This window comes from Ischnura elegans, chromosome 1 (assembly GCF_921293095.1).
Source record: "Ischnura elegans chromosome 1, ioIscEleg1.1, whole genome shotgun sequence".
Classification (NCBI taxonomy): domain Eukaryota; kingdom Metazoa; phylum Arthropoda; class Insecta; order Odonata; family Coenagrionidae; genus Ischnura; species Ischnura elegans.
In genome coordinates, this window is record NC_060246.1 from 142,169,094 (window position 1) to 142,196,146 (window position 27,053).

The 27,053-nt window shown below is 38.2% G+C and overlaps 1 protein-coding gene across 1 annotated transcript; it reads left to right on the top strand.

Annotated features, from left to right (window-relative positions):
* The first annotated feature begins 74 nt into the window (after positions 1–74).
* On the top strand, positions 75–26,996 carry LOC124171171. Its single transcript, XM_046550314.1, has 11 exons — positions 75–436; positions 512–805; positions 908–1,539; positions 11,377–11,583; positions 12,483–12,719; positions 13,149–13,353; positions 13,446–13,618; positions 13,809–13,906; positions 22,063–22,231; positions 23,551–23,850; positions 24,180–26,996. Exons 1-11 carry the CDS (start codon positions 322–324, stop codon positions 24,417–24,419), a joined length of 2,670 nt encoding a protein of 889 aa, XP_046406270.1. The 5' UTR covers positions 75–321; the 3' UTR covers positions 24,420–26,996.
* Positions 26,997–27,053: the final 57 nt, after the last annotated feature.

Consider the following 27,053-nt stretch of genomic DNA (forward strand, 5'->3'; position numbering starts at 1 on the left):
TTCTCATCATTTCACTGTTCTCATCACGTTCTCATCATACTAATTTTTCATAATTTCTCATACCCCTTATATCGCGGTGGGCAGATGGATAGAAACAGATAAAAAAAAGATAATATAAAAACGAACTTCATAAATGTCCGATATTTTGGTGGAGGTGGTGATGTTGTGTCTTCGTAATTGTGATTAGACGCGATATTTTGGTTCCAAATGGCATGAATGAGACAACAAGGAAAAGCAATTCCTCCCGTTTCGATTGTCTGTTTTGACGTAAATAAGACTGTTTGATTTCACTGTAAACACAAATATGATCGTCGTTTGAGAATGGACCACTTAATTGAGACATTTACTCGTACTTTGCAATTGCTTGGGGATACACGATGTAAAATTCCGGATGAAACGTATTTGCAGTTACTGCTGTCAAAGCTTACGAAGGAAGGTAGGGTTTGTGTTTACTTTTGCGTGTAGTTAATCGTAAGAATTATTATTAATGGAGTTTCTATTTTCTCTGTAGAGAAGGGCAAGGAATTGTTATCCCTTCCTGACTCTGAGACCTTCATCAGAAAAACTCTGGAGAATAATGACATCGCTGCTGATGTTTCCATCAAAGTATTTTCTCTACAAATTTTGGGGTACTTGATTGCCGAAGAAGAGAGATTCATATCCTCAGAATTAAAAAATCTCATTGTTAAAATCTCGAAGGAAGACTTCAAGGCGTCTACTAGCTCGTCTTTGCAACTTGGTTATGTTACCCTGTTGTTATCATTGTTAAAACACCGAAGTGGAGTATTGTACATAGCTGAAAATGGTAATGAAATCTCCATATTTACCAATTCCTTAATTGTACTTCATGTTATTTGATGCCTTTAGCATAGATTTTAACCGTAAGTGAATGCCCTTGTTTTTGCAGAGTTATGGAAAGATGTCCTGCTCATCCATCAAAGTGATAGAAGCATATATATTCGTCGTGAGTCTCAAAAATTTGTTATTAGTTTACTTGGTGCCGTAAAAGATGATGAACATCTTAGTGACACAATTCTCATTGATATATTTTCACCCATAACTGCTACTAAGGATGTCTGTAGCAGTCACTTGACCCATGAAGATGAAGAAACAAACCCCATTTCATTAACAATTGATTTGGCTTGCTCCATTTTGGAAGCATCGCTAATCGACCGCTTGCCACATCTCTGGACGTTTTTAGCTGGCTTTGATTTGGAGGCCTTTGTTTATCATCTTTTCGATCATGCTGTCGAATCTAACCCTAACCATTCCTTCCTGACTAAGTTGGGCAAACTCCTTTGTCTCTTTCATTTCAATGCTGTTAGTAAGGACTCATCGCCTCCAGAATTGACTGCCCTATCTCATAAAATCATATCAATTCTGTCATCATTAATGAAGAAACATAGCATTTCGTCAGTTTTGGGTGTGGCATTGCAAAGTCTTTCATGTACTTGCAAAATTAAAAACACAGTGGAAATTTCTTTTGAAGATGAAGCTGGCAAAAGGCTTCTACTGAAGGACCAGCTGATATACTTACTGGTATGTAGTCTGTTTTATATAGCTAATTTGTTCAGATCATAAAGAGGGCTTGTAAATTCTTTGTTGCGATTGAATTTCAGTATTTATAGCAGCAAATTGACCGGTGCACATGCAATAGTCGTGGATTACGTTTGCATACTGGTCAATTTGTTGCTTTTACACTATGGTAAGAACTATGAATGTTTGGCATTGAAAGCAACCAAGCCTTTCATGGATTAGAAATGATGGTGGTATGGGAATTAAAAGCGATGTATCGTGTACACTTTGTCAGTCGTCATTCATGTTGCATTGCTTGTTATTTAGGACCACCACTATTTAGGTTTTCACCTGCTGTTGAACATTCGAGCTGGTAGCCATGACTAACTTGCTAAGTTCATTTGCATATGCATTAAAACCTTTAATAGGTTATTATAGATCCCATTGTGAACTATTTAAGTCCATTTTGTCAAGGTAATGTACTCATACACTGATATAGTACCAGCCATTTGAGCGTTATACTGACACAGATAGAAAAATTTGAATGGGCTGTTAAGTCTTGTGCATTTGCATGTCTGACCATTCTCCCTCGTTTATCAACATTTTTGTAGACGAATTTATTCATGACACTACTCATGTATATTTAATAACTGCAATACCTGGTAATTATCTGGAAGTGACTTTAAGCTCTCTGTTCTTAGTTTTATTGTATCTTATCAGGAAATTTCTTCAACTTCTTGGCTGTAGTTTGGATATATAGCTAGAGCATGAACCTATTAAATGGGATGGCCAGCAAATGGCCATCACCAGTGAAGTATTAACCCTTTAACCCTTAGGCTGCGGGAGTCCTTGATTGTAGTTGCCAGCCATTGCAGAAAAGACCCCGTGTGCAGGAGGTACCTCCTGCCATGAGGACTGGTCTGGTAGAGTTAAGCCGCTTAGCGATGCTTATTATGAGGGAAAGTGTCCAAGTGCAAAATATCTGGGCAGCAATAAAAATTTTGGGTAAATGCAGTGGTTAGCGTGCAAAACGTATAAAATCATTCCTGGACTCTTAGGGTTAATGTACCAAACAATCCATTATTCCATACCATTATTTTTTTATGGGGTTGAGGCAGTGGCGGCGCATGCGTATACGCATGTTAGCAAGTGCACCCCCAAAGATGAATAAATTATAAAAGAAAACTATTCCTTTGCAACGCGAAGGATAAAAGTACTGTCTGCATGTGCAAGAAACATGAGCCTCCGAACGCTGCTGCTATCTCCTTTTCGAATTCACCGCTCTACAAGTGTGCGATCCCGTGGCATCATGCCGGGCGCATTTTCGGTCTGTGCGATCGCTTGAGGGTGCTCTGGCGGGACGAGGTAAGCTGTTCAAAGGGGCGATGGGAGCAGACTCAAAACCATGCGAATGTGCACGCGCATAATTTTGGTGACTGACTAGCAGGTAGTGTAGTGGTGTAGCCGCCACCTACACTACCTGCCCCAGGATCTTAGTCCGTCTACAGAGCCATCTGTATAGCCGTTTTCTACACTACTTCCTCATAGGGTGTAAGGAAAAGAGAATGAATTTCAACTACCGTCACTTGTAAAGGTGTGTTGAGAATAATTATTTTCACACATGCTAATATTATTTCTGTTCATGCAATTTTAAGGGTAGAGTGTACCAGTGATATGTTTTGCTTGCTATGTATTCTATTACGACGAAATATGATTCTCATGGATTAGGATTAACATAATATAATTAAATCATCCTATATCTGCTCTAATGCACACCCTAGATAAATTACCACCAGCCACCACTGGGTTGAGGTGAGCTGGGAGAATGCCATACCAACCAACTCTGGTGTGTGGTATGCATATGCCCCATTTTATCTCTCATTTAGTCTCATAGCATGTTATGTACAGCTCGATAAATACTGAGGTTGTAACATCCATTGGCTGCCAATCCTTCTTTGGTGGGCTCACTACCACAGTAGTAAGCAAATGGCTTGAAAACTAATATCAGGTGCTTATCCTCAATGAGGGCAAGGAGGAAGTGGTTCTTTAGGATAGTGGCTACATTTCAGAATAGGTTCATATGGAGGAGATACACTTCTCATAGTATGTACTAAAACTTTTCAGGATGAGTTGAACTCCTTTTCCTTCTCAACCTACTATGGCCTTTAAGTATACTAATGCTTGTGGGTTTTTTTTTCCCTTATGCCATGTAAACACATCAAGCAGCTTGCAACATTTGTTTTTTCAGTACACAATGCAGCTTTATATTCCTAATGCAGTGTTGCACGCTTTTTTGTGGAAATGTATAGGACGAATCTTTGCTGCTAATAAATGATAGCTTTCTTTTTAGAATCAGAAACTTCATCTAAGGCATATAAGGCATGTGGAAAATGAGGCATAAACGTGATTGTAAGTCTGTTTTCCTCTAAATTGAATCTAAAATGAACACTTTCTTGAATTGGTTGCACCGATTAATCTTTCACGAAGTGTATACTTATAACTTCAACTGCCCCAGCTCATATGTTAGAGTTTGAAAGGGGATGTTGTGATGCCTTATACCAAGATAATATTCCCTTTATACAAGGAAATTGCTGTGGAAAAGCTTATAATGCACCTATGAAGAGTAACCAGTCAGTGCACATAAAGAATGAAAATTCTGCAGAGGGGAAAATCATTCTATATCTGATCACTTGAACATTCAGGAGAGACAGTTTTGAATCCTGTTCAAGGCGAATGATTTTCCTTGTGTTTAACTTTCAAACTTTAGTATATAACCTTAACTTTTGTACTGGGAATGATTTATTTCACTTTTGGTTGCCTTTATGTATGTGCATTATTAACTTGTCTTTACATTTTTTTGTGTCTATAATGTAATCAGTGATAGGGAAGGAATTCCATCTTATCTAAAGGGTTAAACATAATCTTTGCTATTCCATGTTGGGACAAGTAGCCTTACTTAGTTTTGTTCTGGCTACCCAGGTAAGACTGTTGGCATTTCCTTGTTTAAAGCATCCTATTATGCATAGTATTATTTGAACATTACCCGCCTTTTTTTTCATGTGGCATCATTTGAATGTTCAAATGAGATTGCAACCTTTTTTTAAGCATAATGCGGTTTCTTCTCTATTTTGATTTAATTTTTATGTCATGTGTAGAAAGCGACATCATTAATCATTCGTTTGAATTCTCGTTAGTCCATCTGCTGATTTTTAGGCCACAGGGTGGGTTGTATTGGAGAGCATTAAATTTCATATTTACTGCTGTACAAGCCACTTGTGATGGTTTTTATGTTTTCTTTGATTGTTAAGACTTGAAAGTAAGTCATTCCGCTTGGTAAAAGTTTTGTGCTTAAAAATTAATGCAAAATGATATCACCTGTCTGACTAAAGTCAAAAAGGCTCTTTGCCCATGTATTTATTCCACAGTTTAGCGTAGCATTCCTGCAATGTACTGTTTTATGATGTGCCAATTTCCTCACAGAATGTTTGCTCAACAGTTGCATTAAAATGTACCATGTAATTTGTCATTTCACCCCCTTTTAATTTTTGCTCAATCTTACTCCCTTACAGTGGGACTCTCCTAGTGAGATAAGTCTGTTCTTTGTTGCCTGTTTGTTAGTTGTACAGTGAATATAGATTAGTTTAGGATTTCTGGTTCAAGTGTGAGTGAGGGAAAGATAAATATTACGAAGACATTACAGTGCCACCTTGAGTGTGCCCTGTCAAAAGGGTTATTAAGTACATAACTTAAGATCGAATGATTAGAGGTCATGGCTTGACGATAAATGGAAATAAAATTAAAATCGAAGTATTGAATTTAGGGAATTGAATGATGCAGTGATAGTTACGTAAGTTTTTTTCCTCCTATGTATTCAGAAATGAGCTCGAAATTCCTCAATACTTTTAACTATGCCCAATTTTTCTGGAAAGAAATTTGTATACATTCATTGGAAAACACATTTAAATTATTTATGTCATAGACCATTCTCCAGTTTTTTTCCCAATTAAAAATAGCACGAAGGAGAAAAAAAACTCATAGCAACCATAACTTGGTGGCTAACATTGCGAAAGCAATCTTATTTTACGTAATGATTGAAGCTTTCCCCAGGATTGGGCGTGTGTAAATAATTTTATCTTCTCGAAGGATTAAATTAGCTTTAATCAGCATTACTTGTTCACGCATGGTAGCCGCATGAATCGTACTGATTTGGTGTTATGCATATCGTCCTCTCCTCTCGTGTTATTTACGCATGGGTTTGTGAGTAATTCTCGGCATTAGTTCTACAAATCGTGATTTTCGCGTGCTTGATGAATCGTCATTTTTTTCAGTTAGTTTTTCGTTTCGTTGGTCTTCGTACCGGCGTTTGAAGAGCGTATAAAGGGGGTCCAATTGAAAATGCATAGAAGAGCGTTGTTCACGCAGCCAATCGAAATTAAATTCGCCCACTTCATAAATAGCTGGTAAAATAGATCATCTGCAATCAAAAATATCATCCATTCTAGCACAACCTCTTTAAGCTGGAAATTCCGCGTAATTTTCCGCTCGCTCGAGAATCCCGTGACTCATCAGAATTCCATAAAATATTGCCTAAAAGTAAGGGGAAGCTCAGCGCTCATTTGATTGGACCATTGTTCCCAGTAACTTTCCACGACTCAGACCGTGTAACGGTTTACAATTTTGATGTTTGGTGGCCTTTAACTCGAAAAGTTGACGGGGGATTAAAATGCTGGAATGGATTTGTTTTCGTTGAGCTCAAAAAATAGGCTACAAAATGAAAATGGCGAACGAGGCAACAGTGGGAGGGCTGTTATGGTATTTCCTCTTCTATCGCAGACCGAAAGCGATTTCATATTTGTAGGACACATTAGTGTGGGCAAACATTTCGTATGAACTTTCTATAATGTTCCGGATTATTATTTAAACGTTTTTACCTTAACGTGTAATTTAACGCAAAGGTTGGGTTGGATAGATGATGGTAGAGCTCACCTTTAACCAAACCTCAGACGTATAAATTTCACACATTCTGGGTGGGAAGGCCAGCCCTTCCCTGGTCCACCTCGCTTTTCGAGGATTTTTTTTATTCTACCAACGCTTCACCCCGAATGAAGAGAACGGCCTTAACTCATACATACTTTTAATTTCGTTCACCATCATCGTTCAATTTTAACTTCGCGATGCTCCGGGAGGCTGTCCTCATGAAGTAGTGAGGACTCCGGAACCGAGAGTTAACGAAAAAATGGGTAATACGGCCGAAAAAATTCGGTCGCAAGAGAAAACTTCGGCGCCGCTGACGAGTCGGAAATAGGGGAATGACTTCGGATGGCTTTCCCTCCTGCTTTCTCGCCGTTACCCCGTTACTCTCTCCCTCATCCTGCTCTTGTGACGGTAATTTTCTCACGAGGGCTAATAGAGTGTACCTGCGTCATCAGCCGCATTTTTGGCGGTTCTTCCACTTTCCTCGGTGGCAATGCCCCTGCTCGCATTCGTGGTCAGCGCTGCCGTATTACGAGACAGCTTTTTTTTAGAGTGAGACTAGTTGGACGAGTTTCGGAGAGGACAACGGGGTCAGAACTCTGTGGCCATCGAGTTGATCGGGACGGTGGCTAGAAATTGTCAGATACAGGCGATGATGTTTCAATTTCGTTACATAATACAGCTAGAGTGACTAGATTTTTATAACTCATTTTCAATGACTCTGCGGTACTTGGTGGGAAGCGAGTGCTATTTTATTCCATATAGGAGGAAATAAAGGACGATTACTTATCATGCATTTTAAATATAAATCGTATTTCACTGTTAAATTAATTCAATGCAATAATTTTCCAAGCTAACGTTTCCCGGTGATAGGAAATTATGTATGACCTTTGCAATTAGAAAATGTATGCGACTGGATCGGTTTTCTCCGCGTGTTATGTAATTAGTTTTGTTTTCCTGAAATTAAAATTTATGGCCACTTGAGAGGCAACTCCTGAAGACGAAAGTGTTTTTTTTATTTATGCAACCCACCTAGCATATAACTTTTCTCGCGTTTCTAGTGATATAGTGACTTAAATCAACGGTGGCTATGGAATTATTATTGAACTAATTCATTCCATGTAATTGATGCCGCTGCCATAATTAAGGATTTGTATAAATACTTTGGACCTTATCTCTCAAACATACTGGGTGGAGGTAGTTTTAAATCATTTACCCCTCCTAGTTGCTTCAGTCTTTCTATACATTTTTGAGTATTTTATAACAACTTTGTTTAGTTTTCTTTATCGGTTGAAAACTTTTTCTCAGAAACAAGAAGTAATGTTTATAATTGTATGCTTTCTAGTTTATTTCATACTTTTTTAGATACCATGCTTTAATTTTTTGTCAGTGCTCAACAACAATCAATAAAAATAGTGTGTGTGTTGGTTGTCTAGAGTTATAAAACTCAAAAATGAAATTAGGAATTATATTATAAGCACAGCACTTCGATGCATATCAGCATCAACATCGCCAGTTTTAAATTTCCTCTTTTCTAATTTTGCAATGCTTCATCACCTTCCCTGTAGCATTTCATCCATTAGTACACAGGACCTCTATTTATATTCATCTTTCAATATTTCCGCTGCTTTTAAGCCTGCCTTAATTAAGCCAACTACTTTTCCCTTCTTGCCTGGTGACGACGGCATGTCAAATCAAGATAGGAGGATATCCATCTCAATCCAAAGCAAAACGTGTTCTGGCATTGTGCTCCTCGGTACTTCTAGCAAAGCTAAAACTTCATCAAAATCAACTGCATTTTAATATGTTGCCCTTCAAATCTGCTTATTGACTGTCTTGTTTCCCTCAAGAGAAAGCTTACTATGGCTTGTAGTGATTTATGTCATTTCGTTGAGACATACAAAGAAAAGTTCAGAGGAATGTTTCCAAGTGCACATGATGTTGTTGAATGCGCCTCTATTCCGCAGAGTTCATTGCAATTCATGCTCTGGGTTGAGGGAGATTCAGTGATCGGTTGCATATTTGAACGACGAAGAAAGGAGACATCGCGAGTCATGCTCTGGGTTGAGGGAGACTCGGGGATTGGTTGCATATTTGGACGACAGAGAAAGGAGATGGTTTGCCTTTGAATTTTCCTCACCGACCAAAGAATAACAACCCTCTGGAAAGAAAAGTGATTTCCCCTCAGAGCGGTAGTGGCAGTGCAACCATTGTTGGGATACTTTTTTTCCCCATAGTACCTTGTAATGGTCTAATATCTTCATAGTCAGCTATTATATCAGTGACTGGTTGAGAATTATCTTAAAAATTTAGAAAAATTGGCCCCCCTTCTTGTTTGTATATTTTATTCTCAGGTCTCCTAAAATTTTCTGTATCCTGATATTCAATTTACTTTCATAAAGATTTAATCAAAATTTCCGGCTGAAATTCATTTATCCAATTCATTATAATTATGTGGATCAATAGAAATTTTTAGGCACTGTATGCTTTCATTCCTTGTATGCTGAGAAAATTTGGTGCATAACGATTCCACCTATGTATAGAATTTCTAACCTGTAGGTGGAAGGTAATTATACTTTGTAATATGAAGAATAAGTTATTTAGTTCTAGCATAGTTAATACTTATTTGTCACTACATATATTGTCTAATGGGAATTTTTTTCTGTAAAAAATTCGACTCTAGCCATTGAATGCGTGACTTGCTTGTTGAAAAAATTTTCCTTGTCAGTCATTTAGACTAAGCATAAGAAAAAAGATTTATTATCAAAATGTCATAGTCAGCAAATGATATATCAAGTAAAAATAAAGATAGGATGTCAGTGATTCAGATGAATGTGGAAGAAGGTAAAAACAGTCTTTTGTTGAAGTGCATTAGCCTATGTCATAGGTGTGTGTCATGATAATCGTTAGTAGCTTGTTGGGAAAACTTTTCTATCAATATTTCTATACTTATTGGCACGCTCATGTGAATTTGTATCAAATTTTGAAATTCCTAGGTGACTTTTGACAATGCATGAGTACTACCTAATTAATTATGCCACCATGTTGAAATAGAGTATAAGATTGATAATCCAGAATGCTTGGGACCAGACTAACAATATTTCCTGTGAATACCGATATCATTTGCCTGGGTGTAGGCAACACAGCAACACATTTTTTTCCTGAATGTGCATTGGCATCAGCAGAAAGGATGCATTGTGGAGTTGAGGATCAAGTATTGAGAAAAATGTGGAAGAGGGAAAATGGTGGTCTTAAAAGAGAGTGATTGGGGCAAGTGGAGTCATTCCCCTACCTTAGGAGCACCATCACCCAATGAAGTAGAAGCACAATGGGCATCAAGTGTAGAATAGCCCAAGCTAAGGTGCCATTCATGGGAAAGAGGCCGCTACTATACTCGAAGAGCATAAGATTGGAGACCAGGAATAGTATTTGAAAACATTTGTGGCAATCTATGGTTCGGAAGTTTAGACTTTCGTAAAAGAATAGTGGCCTTCGAGACATGGTGCCGGAGGAGGATGCTGCAGATAAAATTTATTTATTTCCCATTTCCCCGTAAAGAGCACATTGCGGCCTTTACAATGGGTTTTTCAACATCAACCACGCACAACACGAACATCCATGCCCTGGTTAGGGATCACCTACCCAGGTGGGATTCGAACCCGCGACCTATGGATTGGCAGGTGAGGACTTTTCCCCACCGCCACCGAGGCCGGCGATAAAATGGATGCATATGGTGAGAAATGAGGTTTATAGAATAAAAATAGGAGAATATAGGACTCAATTATTCACTGTACGCCAAAGAGAAACACATCAGATTGGCCATTTCACGAGATACAGCATTTACATGGGAAGCATGATGAAAGGAAAAATTGATGGAAAAGCCGCCTGAGAAAGACCAAGGGTCAAATGCCTAGGACAGATCAAAAAGGATACAGGGAAGAGCCTCAGAAAAGAACTAGCTTGGGATAGGGTGGAATGGAGGGCTGCAGTATACCAATCTTAGGATTTCAATTCTATTTAAGTATATAATCCTAAATGTGGAGTGATTTGTGATCAACATATGAGGAGCTTGAAGACTGTGGAGTATGAAACATTTTCCAGACCCTCTCACATAGCTTTCCTCTTGTGAAGACTAAGTCCTCTCAACCTGAGTTAATATTTACAAGGAATAAGATATTTGACCCTATTTTGCATTAGCAAAATGGATAATGAATATGGTACAAATAGACTCAAGTCATACATTCCTTGCAGGTGACATTATTTAATTTGTCTTATGAGTTCGGTTTTAAATGTGATTTAATTCATTGTAATAAGAGTAGTTGCATTACAAATGCAGTTTTGAAAAATTCATTGACATTATTTACTAACTGAATTTTTTGTTGCAAAAATATTTAGCTGAAATCATTTCTGCTTTTTGACTGCTTTTATATTTTAAACATTTTCAAATTAATGCATTCAAATTAACTTTTTCATGTCTCTAATTTAAAAAATATAGATAGAGAAAGATAATGCTAATATATGCCGTTATAATTTGCAATGCTTGTCTGGTTTTGCATTGGGGGAGAATCAGGATTGAATCAGCTGTCCAGTACTCTATTTATGGTATAATGTTAAATCTCTTTTAACCAGTGGTTCCCAACTCATAAAAGTCTGAGGAACACACTGCCTGGAATAAAATCGTGTGGACCACCCCCACCACATGCCCTACCAGTTGTTACCCTTCAGAAGGACCTTGTCCGTTGCCAAATTCAAGGGTGATTTTGCAAAAGTCTTTATAGTACTTTGAGAATTCCTTAAGACTTGCATATTCCCATCTAATTGAATAAACATTGCCTTTTATTTTATATTTTTATTTATTTACATATTACTATTCTATTTATATTCCAGGTCAGTCCCTTGCTCTTGGTTTCAGTTTCAAGTATTAAAAATGAATTAAATACAAATTTTCTATCACACATTTGTGAGACAACATCATCTGCTACTCAGCATTTAGCGATTCAGCTGAAAGAAGCCATAAAAAAGGCCAACAATGCTATTGACTTGGCTTACCTTGCAATGGTCTCAATTTTGCAGATAAAGGATATCTTGGACAGAGTAAGTATTTCAACATATTTAGCATATACCTATTTAATGCCCTAATTTCCCATCTGTCTGTTAAACTATTAAAATTATGTCTTTTTCAAAGACATTAATTTCTATTTTTCAATAACATCGTTAACTGTATGAGTTATATTTAAATGACGTGAAGTTTTCAAATAATGTCTATTGAGTACTCCATGTCTCTAAAATCGGCCAAATTTTTTTCATGACCTGTGTATTCAGCTAACTATTCAAGAAATATAATGGCAGTCAATAAGTAGCAGTCAGTCAGTGTTTTGAGAAAATGTATATAAATCATCTTTTACTCCCATGCTGAATATCAGCTTCCCTATTAAGAATACATTTTAGGAGTCATAAAAGTACTCATGTATATATATGTGTAGCTTATAAATGCAAGCCATTGTCTTATGTAAAAGTTCCCAATGCCACTGATATTTGTTTATTGTATTGCTAATGGGAATAATAATAATGTTAATATGAAAACAACCGATCAACTTCCATGAATTTGATGAAATGATAATATTTACATACTTCATGATTGTAACTCTAACTGTACTGATTTGGTATATCATGCTAAGGAGTTCAATCACTCAGTTGAAATTTAATGATTTTACTTATCATTAAAAACTGAAAGTTTCATACATCAAGATCCAATCGCTTACTTTTATTAGTTAAGGAAAAATAGTTGATTCCTAGACAGTTTTACATGGTGTTCATACATCTTCACAAGATAAATACAATTCAAATCTTGCAAAAGTAGAAGAGTTCATCATTCCCTAATTTTTATTGAGATTGGGATGCTTTTGTGAAAATTGGGATGTTTGGTCATTAAGGGTGTTGCATTTATGTTTTTGTATAATGTACTAATGAAATCATTACTATCTTTTGAACAGGAGACTGCTGTGGTTGCATTTCGTTCATCAGCATTTATGCTCTGGGGATTTGCCCGACGTGATATCACTGATAGTTTACTCCAAATTTCAAAATCTCCTAAGCTGCTTGGTGTGGTTATGGATGGGCTACGCTCTTTAATAGAGCTCTTCCATTTAACCTGGAGAGATTCATTGGAAACCCTATGTCTTGTGTCATTCACCATCGAGATCATAGAAAATGGTAACCCTCCTCCTCAGGTTTGTATGATTTGCATATTTTGATTTGTAATGTAGCAAAAAAATTATTTTTGTCATCATATTTTGTGATTGAGCATACCGCTCTCTTAGATTCATTCCTTTAAGTTGGATTTACCTGTATTTTATCTTTTTCTTTCATTTGAATTTGATGATGAGCACTGAAGTGTCCATTTGTCACGAAATTATGGAAATGTTTTGAAAAACATTTGGATATACCATCATTAATAACTTACAATGTTAAAAAAAACACTATTTGCTTGGATCACTTAATAATTTTGTGTCTCTTGGAATCCTTGAAGTGAATGTTATGCATCATGTTTATTCACCCCTTAGTCTGTAAATTATCAAAATAATACACTCAAAAGCTTATAAATCAATTATGGATTTAAGTTTCTCATCATTAAATAATAAAAATTGATTGAATACTAGGTGGTTGTTCAAGCATTTCATCTGATGAAAAGGTGCATTGAAGATTTCATTCCTCCCAATTTGGCCCTTCTTACAAACAGTCTTCAGAATTCATCACTTTCCCAGTTAGGCTCTGTGCTAGAAAAACGAGCTCATGACCTTAATTGGGAAGTGAAAGACAGTGTATATGAGGTGTTGGAGAGTATATCCAGTATATCAAATTACAGTGAGTAAAACGTATCCATTAAAACTATTTTCACTTTATTATTTGGTAGTTGTGATAAATTCATCAGGTAATCTCTTTTGTATTTATTACAGAATTCCCTGTATTTCAAGAAATGTTGCTAAAACATAAACTGTGTGAGATAGCTGTGAAAGCCGGGGTTATTGATAGTGAGCCATATGTTCGAGCATCTGCCCTGGCTTGCTTAACATCAATGGTTCAAGTTTCACTTCTCTGGGCAGAATGTTTATCAACATTGGACTTACCAGTAAGTTGATTTTTCTAAATCAAAAGTCTGTTGCCTATTTATTTCATTCTAATATCGACTGAAGTGGGGCACAAAGTGCTCTTTTTCTCAAAAGGTATTTTCACAAAAAAGTTGAATATCTTTAACATATGCTATGCTGTAATAATACAAGTATATTATCACATGTTTAACTGCAAGATATTTTTTCCAGATGATTGCTATAAATTCTTTGCAAGAAGAAAGTGAAGGGCTTGTTAGAAAGGAAGCAGCTAACCTCTTGGTAGAACTGTACAGAAATCATAGAATAGTGTAAGTTACTGAGGTCTTTCATCCATTTTTGTTTGATTTTAAGTCATTGAAACTGGTTTCTTGGTAAATGATAGGAGAAAACAAAAGAGATCTGTGAAACGAAATTAATTACAGTGAATTTATTACCCAAGTAAAATTTAATGTCTGAGAGCTAAATTTGCTGATGACTCTTACTATGTTTCTGCTTTTGTCTTAATGCATGGTATCATTTAGTTAAGGGATCGAGGTGACTATGGAATTGAGGGCCATAGGTTGCAATTCCAAATGAAGTCTGAATACCTTTGTCTAAAAATGCCTCATTGCATATTTTTGCTTCTGAGAGCCTCGTGGTTAATGCATATGGCTTAGAAATGGGAGCTGGGCCACTTAGAATGGATAGTATTTTTGGCTTTGTGGAGGATGCAGTCTGGCTTCACGTCTAGGGCTGTGCGAGACTCTCGACCACCCGAGAGTCTCGACGGTCGAGACGAGAATTTCATTGCTCGGCATTGTCGGGACGAGACTCTCGGCGCGGCGAGAGTCTCGCCTGGGTCGAGAGTCTTGACGAGAGTCGAGAAGTCTCGCCCCTTCGAGATTTCTCGACACCCGTCGAGACTCCCGGCTCCCCGAAAAAATAACACTATTTCTATTTTAGACATTGAAAATAATTTAGCAAAAAGATTATTTTAAGACATCATATACATTTCCAAAACTAAAAATAGTTGTAATATAAGATCGACATAGACAATTTAAGCATATTTTATTATTTAATCAAGCAAAATTGACTGGTAACCATGAACCTTAGTTACCATAAATAAACATTTCAAAAAATATATATAATTCTATAGAATTAAACGATGATCTATTCTTTTTTTAATTATCAAGTGAAAGTTTCTTTTTTATTATATTACTATAATATTTAACATTGATGTAACCCTTTAACATGCCTGTGTATCAAAATTATTTGCTCAATTTCATTACAAGCCCTGATAATGGATTGTAAATAAACGGAAACGTCGGCACATTTACATTTCAATTTAAAGACCTACACTTTATGATTCAAATTTTATATTAAATATTTCCAAAACTTAAAATAGTTGAAACATAAGATCGACATTGACAATTTAAGCATACTTTATTTTTTCTATAGAATTCAATAGAATTTTTTATATCTTTTTGAAATGTTTATTTATGGTAACTAAGGTTCATGGTTACCAGTCAATTTTGGTTGATTAAGTAATAAAATATGCTTAAATTGTCAATTAAATAAAATATTTTTATAGTGTGAATAAATCCATACAAGTAGTAAGGGATACCCCAGTAATCTCTATTAACGACTGATTGCGGTATTCATCAGAATTTCTCGCCCTTCCCGGGAGTCTCGACGGGTGTCGAGAAATCTCGAAGGGGCGAGACTTCTCGACTCTCGTCAAGACTCTCGACCCAGGCGAGACTCTCGCCGCGCCGAGAGTCTCGTCCCGACAATGCCGAGAAATGAATTTCTCGTCTCGACCGTCGAGACGAGACTCTCGCACAGCTCTATTCACGTCTCCAAGCTATCCATTAGCCTGAAAACAATAGAAAAGTTTTCAAGCCTTAAATTTAAAATATTTGCTCTGAAATATTATTAAGGGAACAAGAATAATATATAAAGTGAAATGAAAATAATGTTAAATCCCTGTGTAACAAATTCTATTTTACTGGGAAAATGGGACTCCTTGTCAAATGTACAGTGGTTTTTAAAAGTTTCTTCTCAAATTAACTGGCTGGCGCCACTTTCGCAGCAGTTTGGAAATTGAGTTTCGGTATTTTCTGTAGTACCAGTAGGAGGGAAATTTGAACAACATTCCCACATCCCTCAATATTGTTATTACTACATTATTAAATGGCTATGTATGCAGGATACGTGCAATGTTTAGTGCTACATGAATTGTGCAGCTCATGCAAGAAAATAAATACACCTCCAGAACTTCAATTTATTTTCTCTCGTTAATTGACTGATCCATCAAAGTATATTTTCATACAATTAACTCAGTAGCCTGATTATGAGAGTTAACGAACATAAAATATAGAAAATATCTGCCACAATGCCACTGCAAATAATGCCATACAAATCTAGTGTCACTAAATGAAAATTCAGTTTCATTTGGTGACGCCAGAAGACTGATTTGTTCCCGTGCATGACTTAAGAAAACACGTAATGCGACCCCTGTAAAGACATTGAGGGTGTTTGCTTAGTGGAAAAGCAGCAGATTTTCTACTGCAGTTTGTCGTAACCTCCTCGTCAGCCTTGAGAGAGCGGCCGCGCTACGACCGGGTCTACATGCAGCTAGGTTGGGAGCAGACAAGAAAAGAAACGACCAGGCGTAGGTTGACCCTGTGTTTATTAATCAAGTTTGGTTGACAGTGGAGTTGATTATTTGAGTCGTCGGTAGGACCAGCGACTCATGAAAAATTTCTGGAGCTCAAAGGTAGCTCCAGCGGTCAAGGCTCAGCAGCTCCCCTTAGCCCGCGTGCGCCATCTCGGCGTCAGGGCCCCGGTGTTTCTTGGCCGGTGAGCCGAACAGGATTCGCGTCACTCTTGGGTTGGCGAGCCTCCAGGGTCGCGGCGGCAGGTCCAGGTAGGGCAACAGCGGAGTGTCCACAAGGCTCAGGCGGTAGGCCGGAGGAGTAGGGGTGAGTGGGCTCAGCATCGGTGCCGGCAAGTCACTTAGTCCCAGCTGCCATGCGCGGACAGCATGGAATTGCGGTGGCGTTCCTTCCGGGGCAGCAGGTGGTGGTTGATGAGTCCCCTTTTTCAAAGCGGCGGCGTATTCCCCAGCGGCGGTTGGCTCCCGGCCTCGCCGATGCCACTGGTAGCTTCGAGGGAGGCGCAGCATCCGTAAGAATGGCAGCGGCTCCCAGGTCCTGAAGTACTCTGCCTCCCACCTTCGTGAGACACGTCAAGGTTAGTCACAGCTGCGACTGCGCAGCAAAAAAAGATCGGAAAGAGCGCGCCGAGGTATCGCACTGCTGCAACGTGCAAAACCCGATGACCCGCCGAGGTATCCCACTGCTGCGGTGGGCTCATGAAGTTGAGGAGACCAAAGGGGGCAACGAGGTATCTCACGACTGCGATGCGCTAGCTTTGGCTCCCTCCTTCACTCTGTATCTTCCAGGTCCGAGGGCCCCCTTTATGCGGCCCCTGCCTGGCCGTCCAGCCAATGGGAGCGCACCGTCCGAAAAAGTGAGAGGTAATTTTCCAACGGTCGGAGGCGGGGGTGGGGGAAGAGATGCCGTATCCACGTGTGGCTGTCATTACGCCCGTGGTTCTTCTGTGCGGGTGCTGGGGGGGATGGGGGCTCTTCTCTCGCCGGAAAATTCGAATCTCGCCCAGCTCTACGGAGTGAGCTTTTGGCCATGACGTAGGTGCACAACAAGTTACATGAATGTGGTGGTTCGAACCTGTACGGGGGAATATTTTTTCAATGACACAAAATGGCTGTAAGATATTTTCTTATCCACTTAAATGCATAAACTCCACACCTGTCATTATAAAATTTGTATAGCAAAAATTCATTTTGTTTTCTGCAGAAATCGTTGTTTATTTGTCTCGAAACGTCATTTCACAAAGCATAGGGAATACATTTCAGACAGGTATTCTTCTGCATCAAGTATTCTTTTGTATTACCCAAAACCTCTGCTACGATTGGGACTTAATTCCACGCTGCTTGTCACTGTAAGTGACAGAAATTGCTCGTTTCTGACACTTCTTTACCTCATTATTGTGCCGCTTAACATCAGTTCATTTATTTTTTGTTGGTAAATTGACTTTTTCTATAATCCTAATATGCAGAAAGTGTGCAAAAAACTCATCTAACCTGATTTTGCAGGGTATTGAATGGAAACTGTCCGTATAGACACCAAAATTCTATAAATATTGAGGTTTGCCACGATATGGTCTAGTATTTGGAGTATGCGACCGACAGCTGAGGTCATTTGCACCATGAGGCAAGGGCATGGAAGGGTTGGTGGAGAAAAATCTGGCATCAGCATCTCATAATTAGGCTTCTGCATTAATTGTATGGAAATATACTTCGATGGATCGGTCATTAACGAGAGAAAATGAATTGAAGTTCTAGAGGTGTATTTATTTTCTGGCATGAGCTGCACAATTCATGTGGCATTAAACATTGCACATATCCTGCATACATTACATGAATGAAGTAGTAATAGCAATATTGCGGGAGATGTGAATGCTGTTCAAATTACTCTCCTTCTAGTACTTTAGACATTACAAACTAACGAAATGTTTTTGGCACATAAGCAAGGACAATAGCAGCAGTAAGTGAAGCTCAATTTCTCTGAGGAGCAGAAGTGGCACCGCTCAATGTTTGAAGAAACTTTTAGAAACCACTGAACATATAACACTGAAGTGCTTTGTGCGTTGCGTTCCCACAAGATGATTAAAATATGTAGGTCATTTAGCTTAAGGGCTGAGTCTCAAATGTTGCTGCTGTAGTGTCCTTGCATTTGGATGTTATATATAATGGATAAGACATTCTCATCGCAGTAGGAAATTAAACATTTTTCATAATAGTGGTACTGTCTTTTTGTTGGTCTGGGTCTCTTCCTTTGGTGAGAGATTCTGATCACTCATTTGTTGCTTTTGGGCTGTTAGCGAAAGTGTTGCAATGTATGCATGTAACATATTAATTTTTACTTGGTGTGGATGACACCACCATTGGTTCTCACCTGCATGCCATCACTTCTGAGGGCTTAGTCTGTGAATTCAGTAACCTTAGCACTACAGTAGACTCTCGTTATTACGAAGTCAACGGGACCAAAAAACCAGAGGTTTGTAATAACGAAGTTCGTATGAACGTTTGTCTTAGGAATCTTTAGTTCATAAAGCTATACAAGGCATTGAGAAGTGCGGTTATCCTGCAGAATGTAACACTGCATTACAATTGTGTGTGAACTCACTATTGTGACGAACTGATCTAGCTGGGCATGCTACGCAGCCGGAGCCGAAAAAAAATCACTGTCGCGGGAAAGAAGAATGGGTGAAACGCTGAACAGTTCCCGACTTCATCTCAAAGTAAGTGATACATACTTCGTTCAGATTATGCCCAAAGTGCGAGTACCTATACGTCAAACGTCGCATCGGCCAACTCGAAAGGCGGCAAATTTGAAATTTCGGGCATGCTTGAACTTTTCCAATTTTCATTTCTCTGAAAGTTCGTAAATCGTATATAGTCGTTAGAAGAGGTTTTACTTTACGTCCAATTTTAGAGCGGTAATGAGTGGGTCACCATGATTCCACTAGAATGAAGCTTATCATATGACGTTGCGTGCTTACTGAAGTACCGTATAAGCGCGTGTAAGAGGCGCACCTTTTTCCCCACAAACTACAGCCGAAAATGAGGGTGCGCCTCTTACACAAACTTCTTATCTTCCCCCCTCCCCTTCACCGGTCGCAAGTCTAAGGGGAACTGAGTGGCCTTGGTTTTCAGTGTGAGTCAGTCATCTGTAATCCTAGGTAAAAAACAAGCGGCAGGCAGGGGAGTTTCTCCCTTAGTGACGTATTTTTAAAATGCTCCTGTTTGCTTTTCTTGTAAGCATCGCGCCGTCATGTCGGTACCCCGGAGGTGAACATGGAAAAGATCGCGCGGGGGTTTTTCGCTCCGGAGGGCGCGCTAAATTTACTGCCACGAGTGGGCATCCCGCGGCATTTATACTGCATATAGTAATCGGTTATCAAACGTAGAGAAACGCGTATTTTTGGATGACATACCTGGTCAATAGTCAATATTTGTCTTGCCGAGTAATTTCCATTACGCTGAGGACCTGATTTTCCAAAAATCATCTTCAGACGCTAATATGAGGATTATTGCAACTGAAAATTATATTGGTGTCAAAACCTGCGGTTTAAAAAATTCGAACGAGTGTGTTCATTGTTGGACTAAATTGTGGATGGAAGAAATCAGAAATGCTTATAAGTGAAGAGCGCGGAAGGAGAGGTCCAGGGGAAGGAGCGCGATCTCCGTCTTCGAAGCAAGCAACGAAATACGGAGGGGAAGGAGCGCGCTCCCTCCCCTCCGTATTTCAAGCTACGAGGCTATGAGCGAAGGAGCACGGGAAGAACACGTCCGATCTTGCATGTGACGTCGTTGCCTTCAAAGCGAAGGGGCGAAGGCGCAGCAATGTGATATACGCAGTTTGCGTTGCCTAAAGTTTCCAGTCCGTCTCGTCTGGTTTGAATGCGCTTATGCTACGCTTGTTTCTTCCGAAATTGTCCTGTTTGGACTATTTTGAATATTAGTAGCCTTGTTGTAACTACAAATCTTTGTGCCAAACAATTAGAGCTTAAAAAACTTAAATTCTGTCAAATATGCGTCGCGTTAGATATCTTTTTTTTTTAGCTTCGTGCGTGTCATACAATTATTGAAAGCTATCGAGATATCTACGGGCTCAGTAGATGACTCACCTAGCATTTGGCCTCCATAAACTGGGAGATCGATCAAGGTCAGTTGGTGAGACGGGGTAGGGATGAAACACGTTTCCATTGTTCCCCTGTAACTTGATGTTTTCCTATTTTCCTGTGGGGTCTCGGAAAGGAAAAATAAACGGCAGAGGCATTGGCTGATGGAGGGCCGAGTGTGGTTCCGTTAAATCTACGACGTGGTTATTATCCCACGGCGCTGAGATTGCCCCGGCGCTGAGATTGTTGTCCAAGCTCTTGGGAAGGTTCATGCTATGTGCCTGTTGTGTTTTGCCTTAAAAATTTCCACGGCTGCAATTCTATTACAATACTCCTGCGAGAGCATTTAAACAAAATTCTTCGTGAATAGGACAAGCATCGTAGAGCAACGGCGTGTGCGAAGAGAGGATCGGAACTCTTTCTACTCCCTCTTATGCCGCTATTACCGCCGCAGTTATCAAAATTTCCTCTTTCAATTAATAATGAAAGAGGAAAGTTCGATAACTGTCGAAATTCCAGGCGTACGTCTGCAACACCGCGCGATAGTATTTTTAAAAAATGCCGCAAAAATTTTTTCTCCATAGCTCCGATGCTCAAAATAGGGGTGCGCCTCTTACACGTGTGCGCCTCTTACACACGCTTATACGGTATCTGCTACTAAAGAAAGAACCATAATTGATGCTCTTGTGCACAGTGCACGAGTAGAACTTAAACGTAGTGCAATGGTTATAACGCAGGGTAGTGTATATCCGCCATAATGCCACTGCTTACTCGTGGAACCTCGAAATAAAGTTTTTTTTGTAGCCGGTGGGACCAGGACTGAGGTTTGTAATTTTGTAATAACGAAAATTTCGTAATAATGTTTCTTTTACCATAGATTGGATAGGTCGTTTCGTCGGAACCAACGATTTGCTTTGTAATAATGAGAGTCTTCTGTACTACCCAAAATATGGGTATGCCTCTCTCAAATAAATATTTTAAGTATCTTGTAGAAAAGGCTTGTATTTGGTTTATCATTAGCAGTTAAAAATGTAAAAATATATTATTGAAATAAGTGTTCTCTATACATTTACTCTGATAAAATGTTCAGCAGTTTAACATCAGAAAGTTAAATTTTGCCATTTTGCAATTAAAATTGAGAGCTAAATATGGGAATTGAAAAATCTATTGTTGAATAATATTATTAACTTGGATAGTCAGCCATTCATGGAAACCAATCATTAGTATTTTGGCTCATTTTGACCTTCTGACTAATAATGTGTGAGGGTCCATTCTGCCATACATCCCATAGGTATGCAAGTCTTGTTTGTTCTATAAAATCTCCTTTCTCCATAAAAGTTGTGAAGTTCTTGGGTGGCACTGGCCAGCTCAAATTTTCCACTAATCAGCTTGTTCTTTTATCTATGTGTGCGAGATTGAGTCACAATTGTTATTTCGTAATGTAGAGTTCATTATCAAAAATTCTCATTGGAGTTGTTGCATCAACTACGTAGAGTTTAAAAAATTGATGCAACAGCTTAGGTTAGGGGTACTTTTCTTTCTCTTGAGCCATGTTGCACTTTCAGGAAGTAGTTTGAAGAGGTTCAAAAGCTTCTTCTGGGTTGGAACCCAGGACCCTGTGATCTTATCCAAGCACTGTATCCTGCTTTCTTGGTTATACCATCTAGATAATAAATCATGAAAATAAACTACTGCATGTAATTTGCTTCTTTAGAAATTCATTGAAACCTGAGCTGTATGAAGTAATGTATGCAGCAGCAACCAAAGATCTACACTGGGAGGTTAAAATTAAAGCTCTGGATTTCTGCAAATCAGTGGCTGAGGAAAAGCTTGCTGACCAAGGAATGATAGATGGGACATTCCCTGCAATTACTTTTTCTAAGGTATTATTTCATTTTTTTTCCTTCAGACTGCAAAAATAGATTTTGTGAATAATAACTTCTCATTATTACTTGTCTGCATGTTTATCAGATTCTTATAAAGGAGGACAGGACTCTCGAAAATGGAGGAAATGACTGAGCTAAGGCTACGAATTAAAATTGTAATTGTTTATAATTTGTAGTTGATATCATTTTAACCTTGCACACAATCTGAATTTCACATAGAGTTAGCTCTGGGGCTCTATCGATGAATTACAATAGGGTAGGTTCCGTCATCAAAGAAAACAAAAGGTATTGATTGAGATTCGTTACCCACCACTAGTGTATTCATAATATACAAATTATTTGGTTTTAGAAATCCCAGTTTAGACTAATGCTAATGGTCAATTTTAAGCTCATTTGGAAAAGGCCAGATTGACGCCCATGCTATGCCACTCCATGTGACATCACAGGGACCTAGATGCTATACGAGTAGTCGAGAGTTTTACATCGTCTGAGATTACATGCATGCATGCATGTGGCACAGAGCTCAGGGAAGCATCTAATAATAATCACTTATTAAAATTGCCTTTGGTCGTAAAGTTCCCTTCGTTTCATAGGGTATTAATAATCCTTATTTAAGCTAGGCACTACCTGCTAGCAGGGTACTCTGCTACCTGCTAGCAGCCTACATCGTAGCAACGCTCATAGCCCCGCACCAAGGTGGCCTCACACTGAGGCAGCTGGAACCAGAACGACATCACATGGGCCTTTCCCACCATTCATACTTAGCCGTCGTGTTTTTGTGCGCTTGAAAAAGTTTCACTTTTCATTTAATCACGAAAAATAGATATCGTCATTTAAAAATCTTAAAGCATGAAATAAGTACCCAGGAGTAATAATCTTTCGATTTAGGCAATTAAAAAAAAAAGGAAACTTTTTTTTTAATTGCCTAAATCGCTTGCTTTATTCCTTGCTTTACATTCCACTTCTTAGTTGAGTACACTAACTGCATATTTTAGATTTGTTTTCTTTTAATATGTTGTGTTTTTAGCTTCATCAGTGGTCATTAAATGCTTTAACCAAGTATTGACCAGATCACATTCATTATAGTGCAACCTTTACTATTCCTTGTTCTTTATTCAGTTCTGTGTTTTTCCCATTGATTAGATATTGGCTTGAACCTCAAACCTGAAGGAAATAATAAATGTTTGTTTATATATGGTGAACTTAATTTTAGCATTGTTATTTAGTAAAACGTTGCAGTTTTAGCGCATTTTACTTGTAGAGGAGAAAAATGGCTTTTTCCTTACTTATCTGAAAGTCTTACTAATTATTTTCAGGTGGATCGTAAAATTGTCACCCTGGACCCTCCAAAAGTAAAGGAGTTAGTGCAACATGTTTTAGAAGAATTAAGTAGGCTTGGTTGCTTAAGAGCTCTGTTGATGGCTGTGAAAGACTGTGATTTGAATGTTTCGAGAACTGCTGTTTCTCACTTATCATTCCTAAGGAAAATTAGCCTTGAGAATAAGCTAATATCGGAGGATTCTATTGAAAGTAACTCAGGCTCCCTAACCTTAAGTACAGCTGATAGCGTGGGGAATTATTTGCTGCTCTTGGACTGTCTACTTTCCGAAAATGAGGTATGTAAATTTTGCTATCATGTTTATGCATCTATTCAAAGAGTTCGGCAATTTGCTGTGAGAGAGTAGGGAATGAGAAGTGAAATTGCATGGGTTTCCCCTTTACCTGCAAGGAATTCTAATCAGTGTGGTCATTATTTTGCATTTAATTATTTCCCCATTGCACATCATAGATGTGGCTGAGGACGCCTACCCTCAAACTTTTAGTCATTGAAAACCTATTCATAGTGTATGCTCTAGATTTTCATATTTTTAATGCATGTTCACCTCTGTTTATTGCTAAATTTTAATTCACTTTTCTTACCATTTTATTTTTCTACATATTTCAGAGTGGCGTAGAATCTGAAAGTGGTGCTGCCTCAATGAAAGGAAAGTTGTACATAAGCCCCCAAAAATTTCTTCGTTTCCTAAATTCTGTTGACTTAAATGTAGCCATGGAACAGAGGTGTCATTGGCTTAACCATTGTGGGAGCAATGACTTGCTCTCCCTTTTAGAAGATATTTTGGCATCTCATGGAGGCTCAGAGAGTGGTTTGAACCATGGTGTAAATGATATGGATTGTTACTAAGAGAAATGATCTAATGATTTGCCAATCGCTCCCTCCTTTCTCATGGGCCTATATTTTCAACATTCAATTTGAAGCAGTAGTTCACATTCACATGGTTATGTAGGTATTTTTGTCTACCTCTGTTGACTTAGCTTGCAAAGAAGTTATTATAATAGGTTCATACATATTAGCTTAATTTTTTGCTTACAAGAAATTGTTGAATCAACCTTTTGTCTGTGACTAAATATTAAGCCTATATATGAGCTGCAGGAATGTAATTCGCCTTAAATACTAACCATGAATCATTCATGGTACATTCAAAGCTTTTAAGGTGCATTATATCTTCCTCATTCTCCTTCCCCATGCTGTTTCTCACAAACCCATCGTTTTGTTCATTATTTGATATTTTATGTTAACTGCTTTTTGGCACAGGGTAAAGATGTCTCAGGTTTTTGTCAGTGATGAAGTGTGATGGAGGTTATGTTATGAAGTTGCCACTGATTTAGTGTGTTTTGATGGTGTATTTTGTTGATAGTGTTATGAACCATTGCTATACTTATGAATTATCTTGCATTACTAGAGTATTTACTTTATGTTGATAAGTTAAAATTTCTCCATCATGTTGTTTGAATAACCGACTTAAAACTATGGTACATATGTATCAGAGGGATTTGAGGTTAGTAATAATCCTGTTCAGAAAATCACACACCAGTCCTGAAATCTTACTAAAACTCAATGTAGGTACTGTATTTCTCCTAATATAGTCCCCCTCTGAATATATTCCCCCCCTCCTAATTTTGAGGCTTCAGTTTTGGGAAAAGTTAAAAAAATGCATTTGATTATTGTCTCCCCCTTTACTTTTACCTTGGGCATTTTTGGAAAAAAGGGGGGGACTATATTCTGACATGTACGGTATTTCAGCTGATTAATAATACCTGGATACATTTTTCTGCCGCCAATTACTCTGCTTCATGATGCACAGCTGAAGTCATCTTGGTTCATGTATTGTTTTTAAATATCATTAAATATTTAGCAATGTTTTGGAACATGGGCATACCCAGCAAGGGGCTGCCCCTCCCCCACCCCCCCACCCTACCTGAAGCAAATATCGCCAATCTCTGTAGGGAAAATAATATTTTTTTAAGCAAATAATTTTTAAAACTAATAAAGAGCTGTTACAGTTTTCTTAAAATGTTGATTTCATTCACCTTTTCCATGCTTAAATCTTACCCATAACTTGAACAGCCATTGCTTGGCCCCCCTCCTCCCCCCCAGTTCGGATCCTGGGTACGCCCTTGTTTTGGAACTCAAAATCATGGGTAAAATATTACCTCTAGATGTCTCATTATTTCTGTAGCAGATATAGATCATGATTTGTTATGGAGGGTGCAGACATTGTACCTGTAAATACCTCTTTCTTGCTCTTTTGTCTCATCCTCCATACTCTTATTTTGCTGTACATATAAGCCTATGACTTTTCAGTCTTGGAAATGTGCAATTATTTTTAAGGTGAAACAGATAATTAATTGTTCCTGGTTATGATTTGAATGGTATATTTTTGTAAACCAATATAAGTACGACCAACAAAGTTAGGGTGTAATTTTGAGGTTGTGTTTTACTTTTTTGTTAATTATAACCTGAAGAAAAAATTGAAATTAACCCATGCAACACTCTCTAAAGAAATGCCCTTTGACTTTGAGTGCAAGAATTCAAATAAAAAATTTTGTAACTACAAATAAACAGTCTGAGGAGCTGTGGTTTAGGTCACTTGCATGCAAAATGCTGTGTTTGATAATATGTTTCATAAAGATTCTATTGAAATGCTCCAAAACACTGACCAAGCATGTCCTTAATGTACTAATGAGAGGATTCCACTCAATCAGTGGTGGTTGCCTGAATCCCTGCTTGAGTCCTGCATAGTTGGCACTTCAAGCATACCACTCTGTCCAATGGATGGGATATTAACCTCTAGTTCCCTCAGTGCCTTTTATTTAAACCAGGTTACTGTCAAAACTGGATTTCTGGTCACCCTGCCCTCCTGCACTAATGACCTTAGCTTCAGCAAATTCATTAATTGTGGCATCGCAGTTCAAGTTTTGCTATAATCCTAACTTAGCACATTTAAAGCCCTAGCAAAGAGGGCACCTGCAGGAAGACAGAACCCACCTCCATCCTGCAAATAACTTCTACTGGCCTCCATTGATTGCTGTGGTAACTTATGTCAGTCATTGAATACTTTCTCATTATTACAGCTGCCTCTTATGGCCAAGTTATTGTTTTGGTGCACTCTTTACATTTAGTGCAGATTCAATCTTTGAATTGCTTTCATAAATGTCAACTTATTATGTGAAGACAATGCTTAGCATGGTTTCTGTAAAAGTCAATTTGCCATAACCATATTTTATAGGTATGTATTTTACACACATATGCATACTTATGAATTGTTTTTGAAGGCTAAATTAAGAAAGTTCCTTTTTTGGTTAGTATTCAAAATTATTCTTATAGGTTGTATTTGTCAAGTTTGGAAATATTCTTTGTGAAACTCTGAATATATTTTACTAATTTTTACAATAAAATTTAGAATGAATCACTTTTTTACTTAAGCATTTTCTTTTTTGTGTATGAAATTACAGTCAGCCTTTAACACATTGACCA

Excerpts from the sequence above, each read along its gene's own strand:
- LOC124171171 (XM_046550314.1), top strand. The coding sequence starts at position 322 with ATGGACCACTTAATTGAGACATTTACTCGTACTTTGCAATTGCTTGGG. Across the intron at positions 13,354-13,445 it reads ATCCAGTATATCAAATTACA|AATTCCCTGTATTTCAAGAA; the intron begins GTGAGTAAAACG and ends TATTTATTACAG. Across the intron at positions 23,851-24,179 it reads GTCTACTTTCCGAAAATGAG|AGTGGCGTAGAATCTGAAAG; the intron begins GTATGTAAATTT and ends TACATATTTCAG.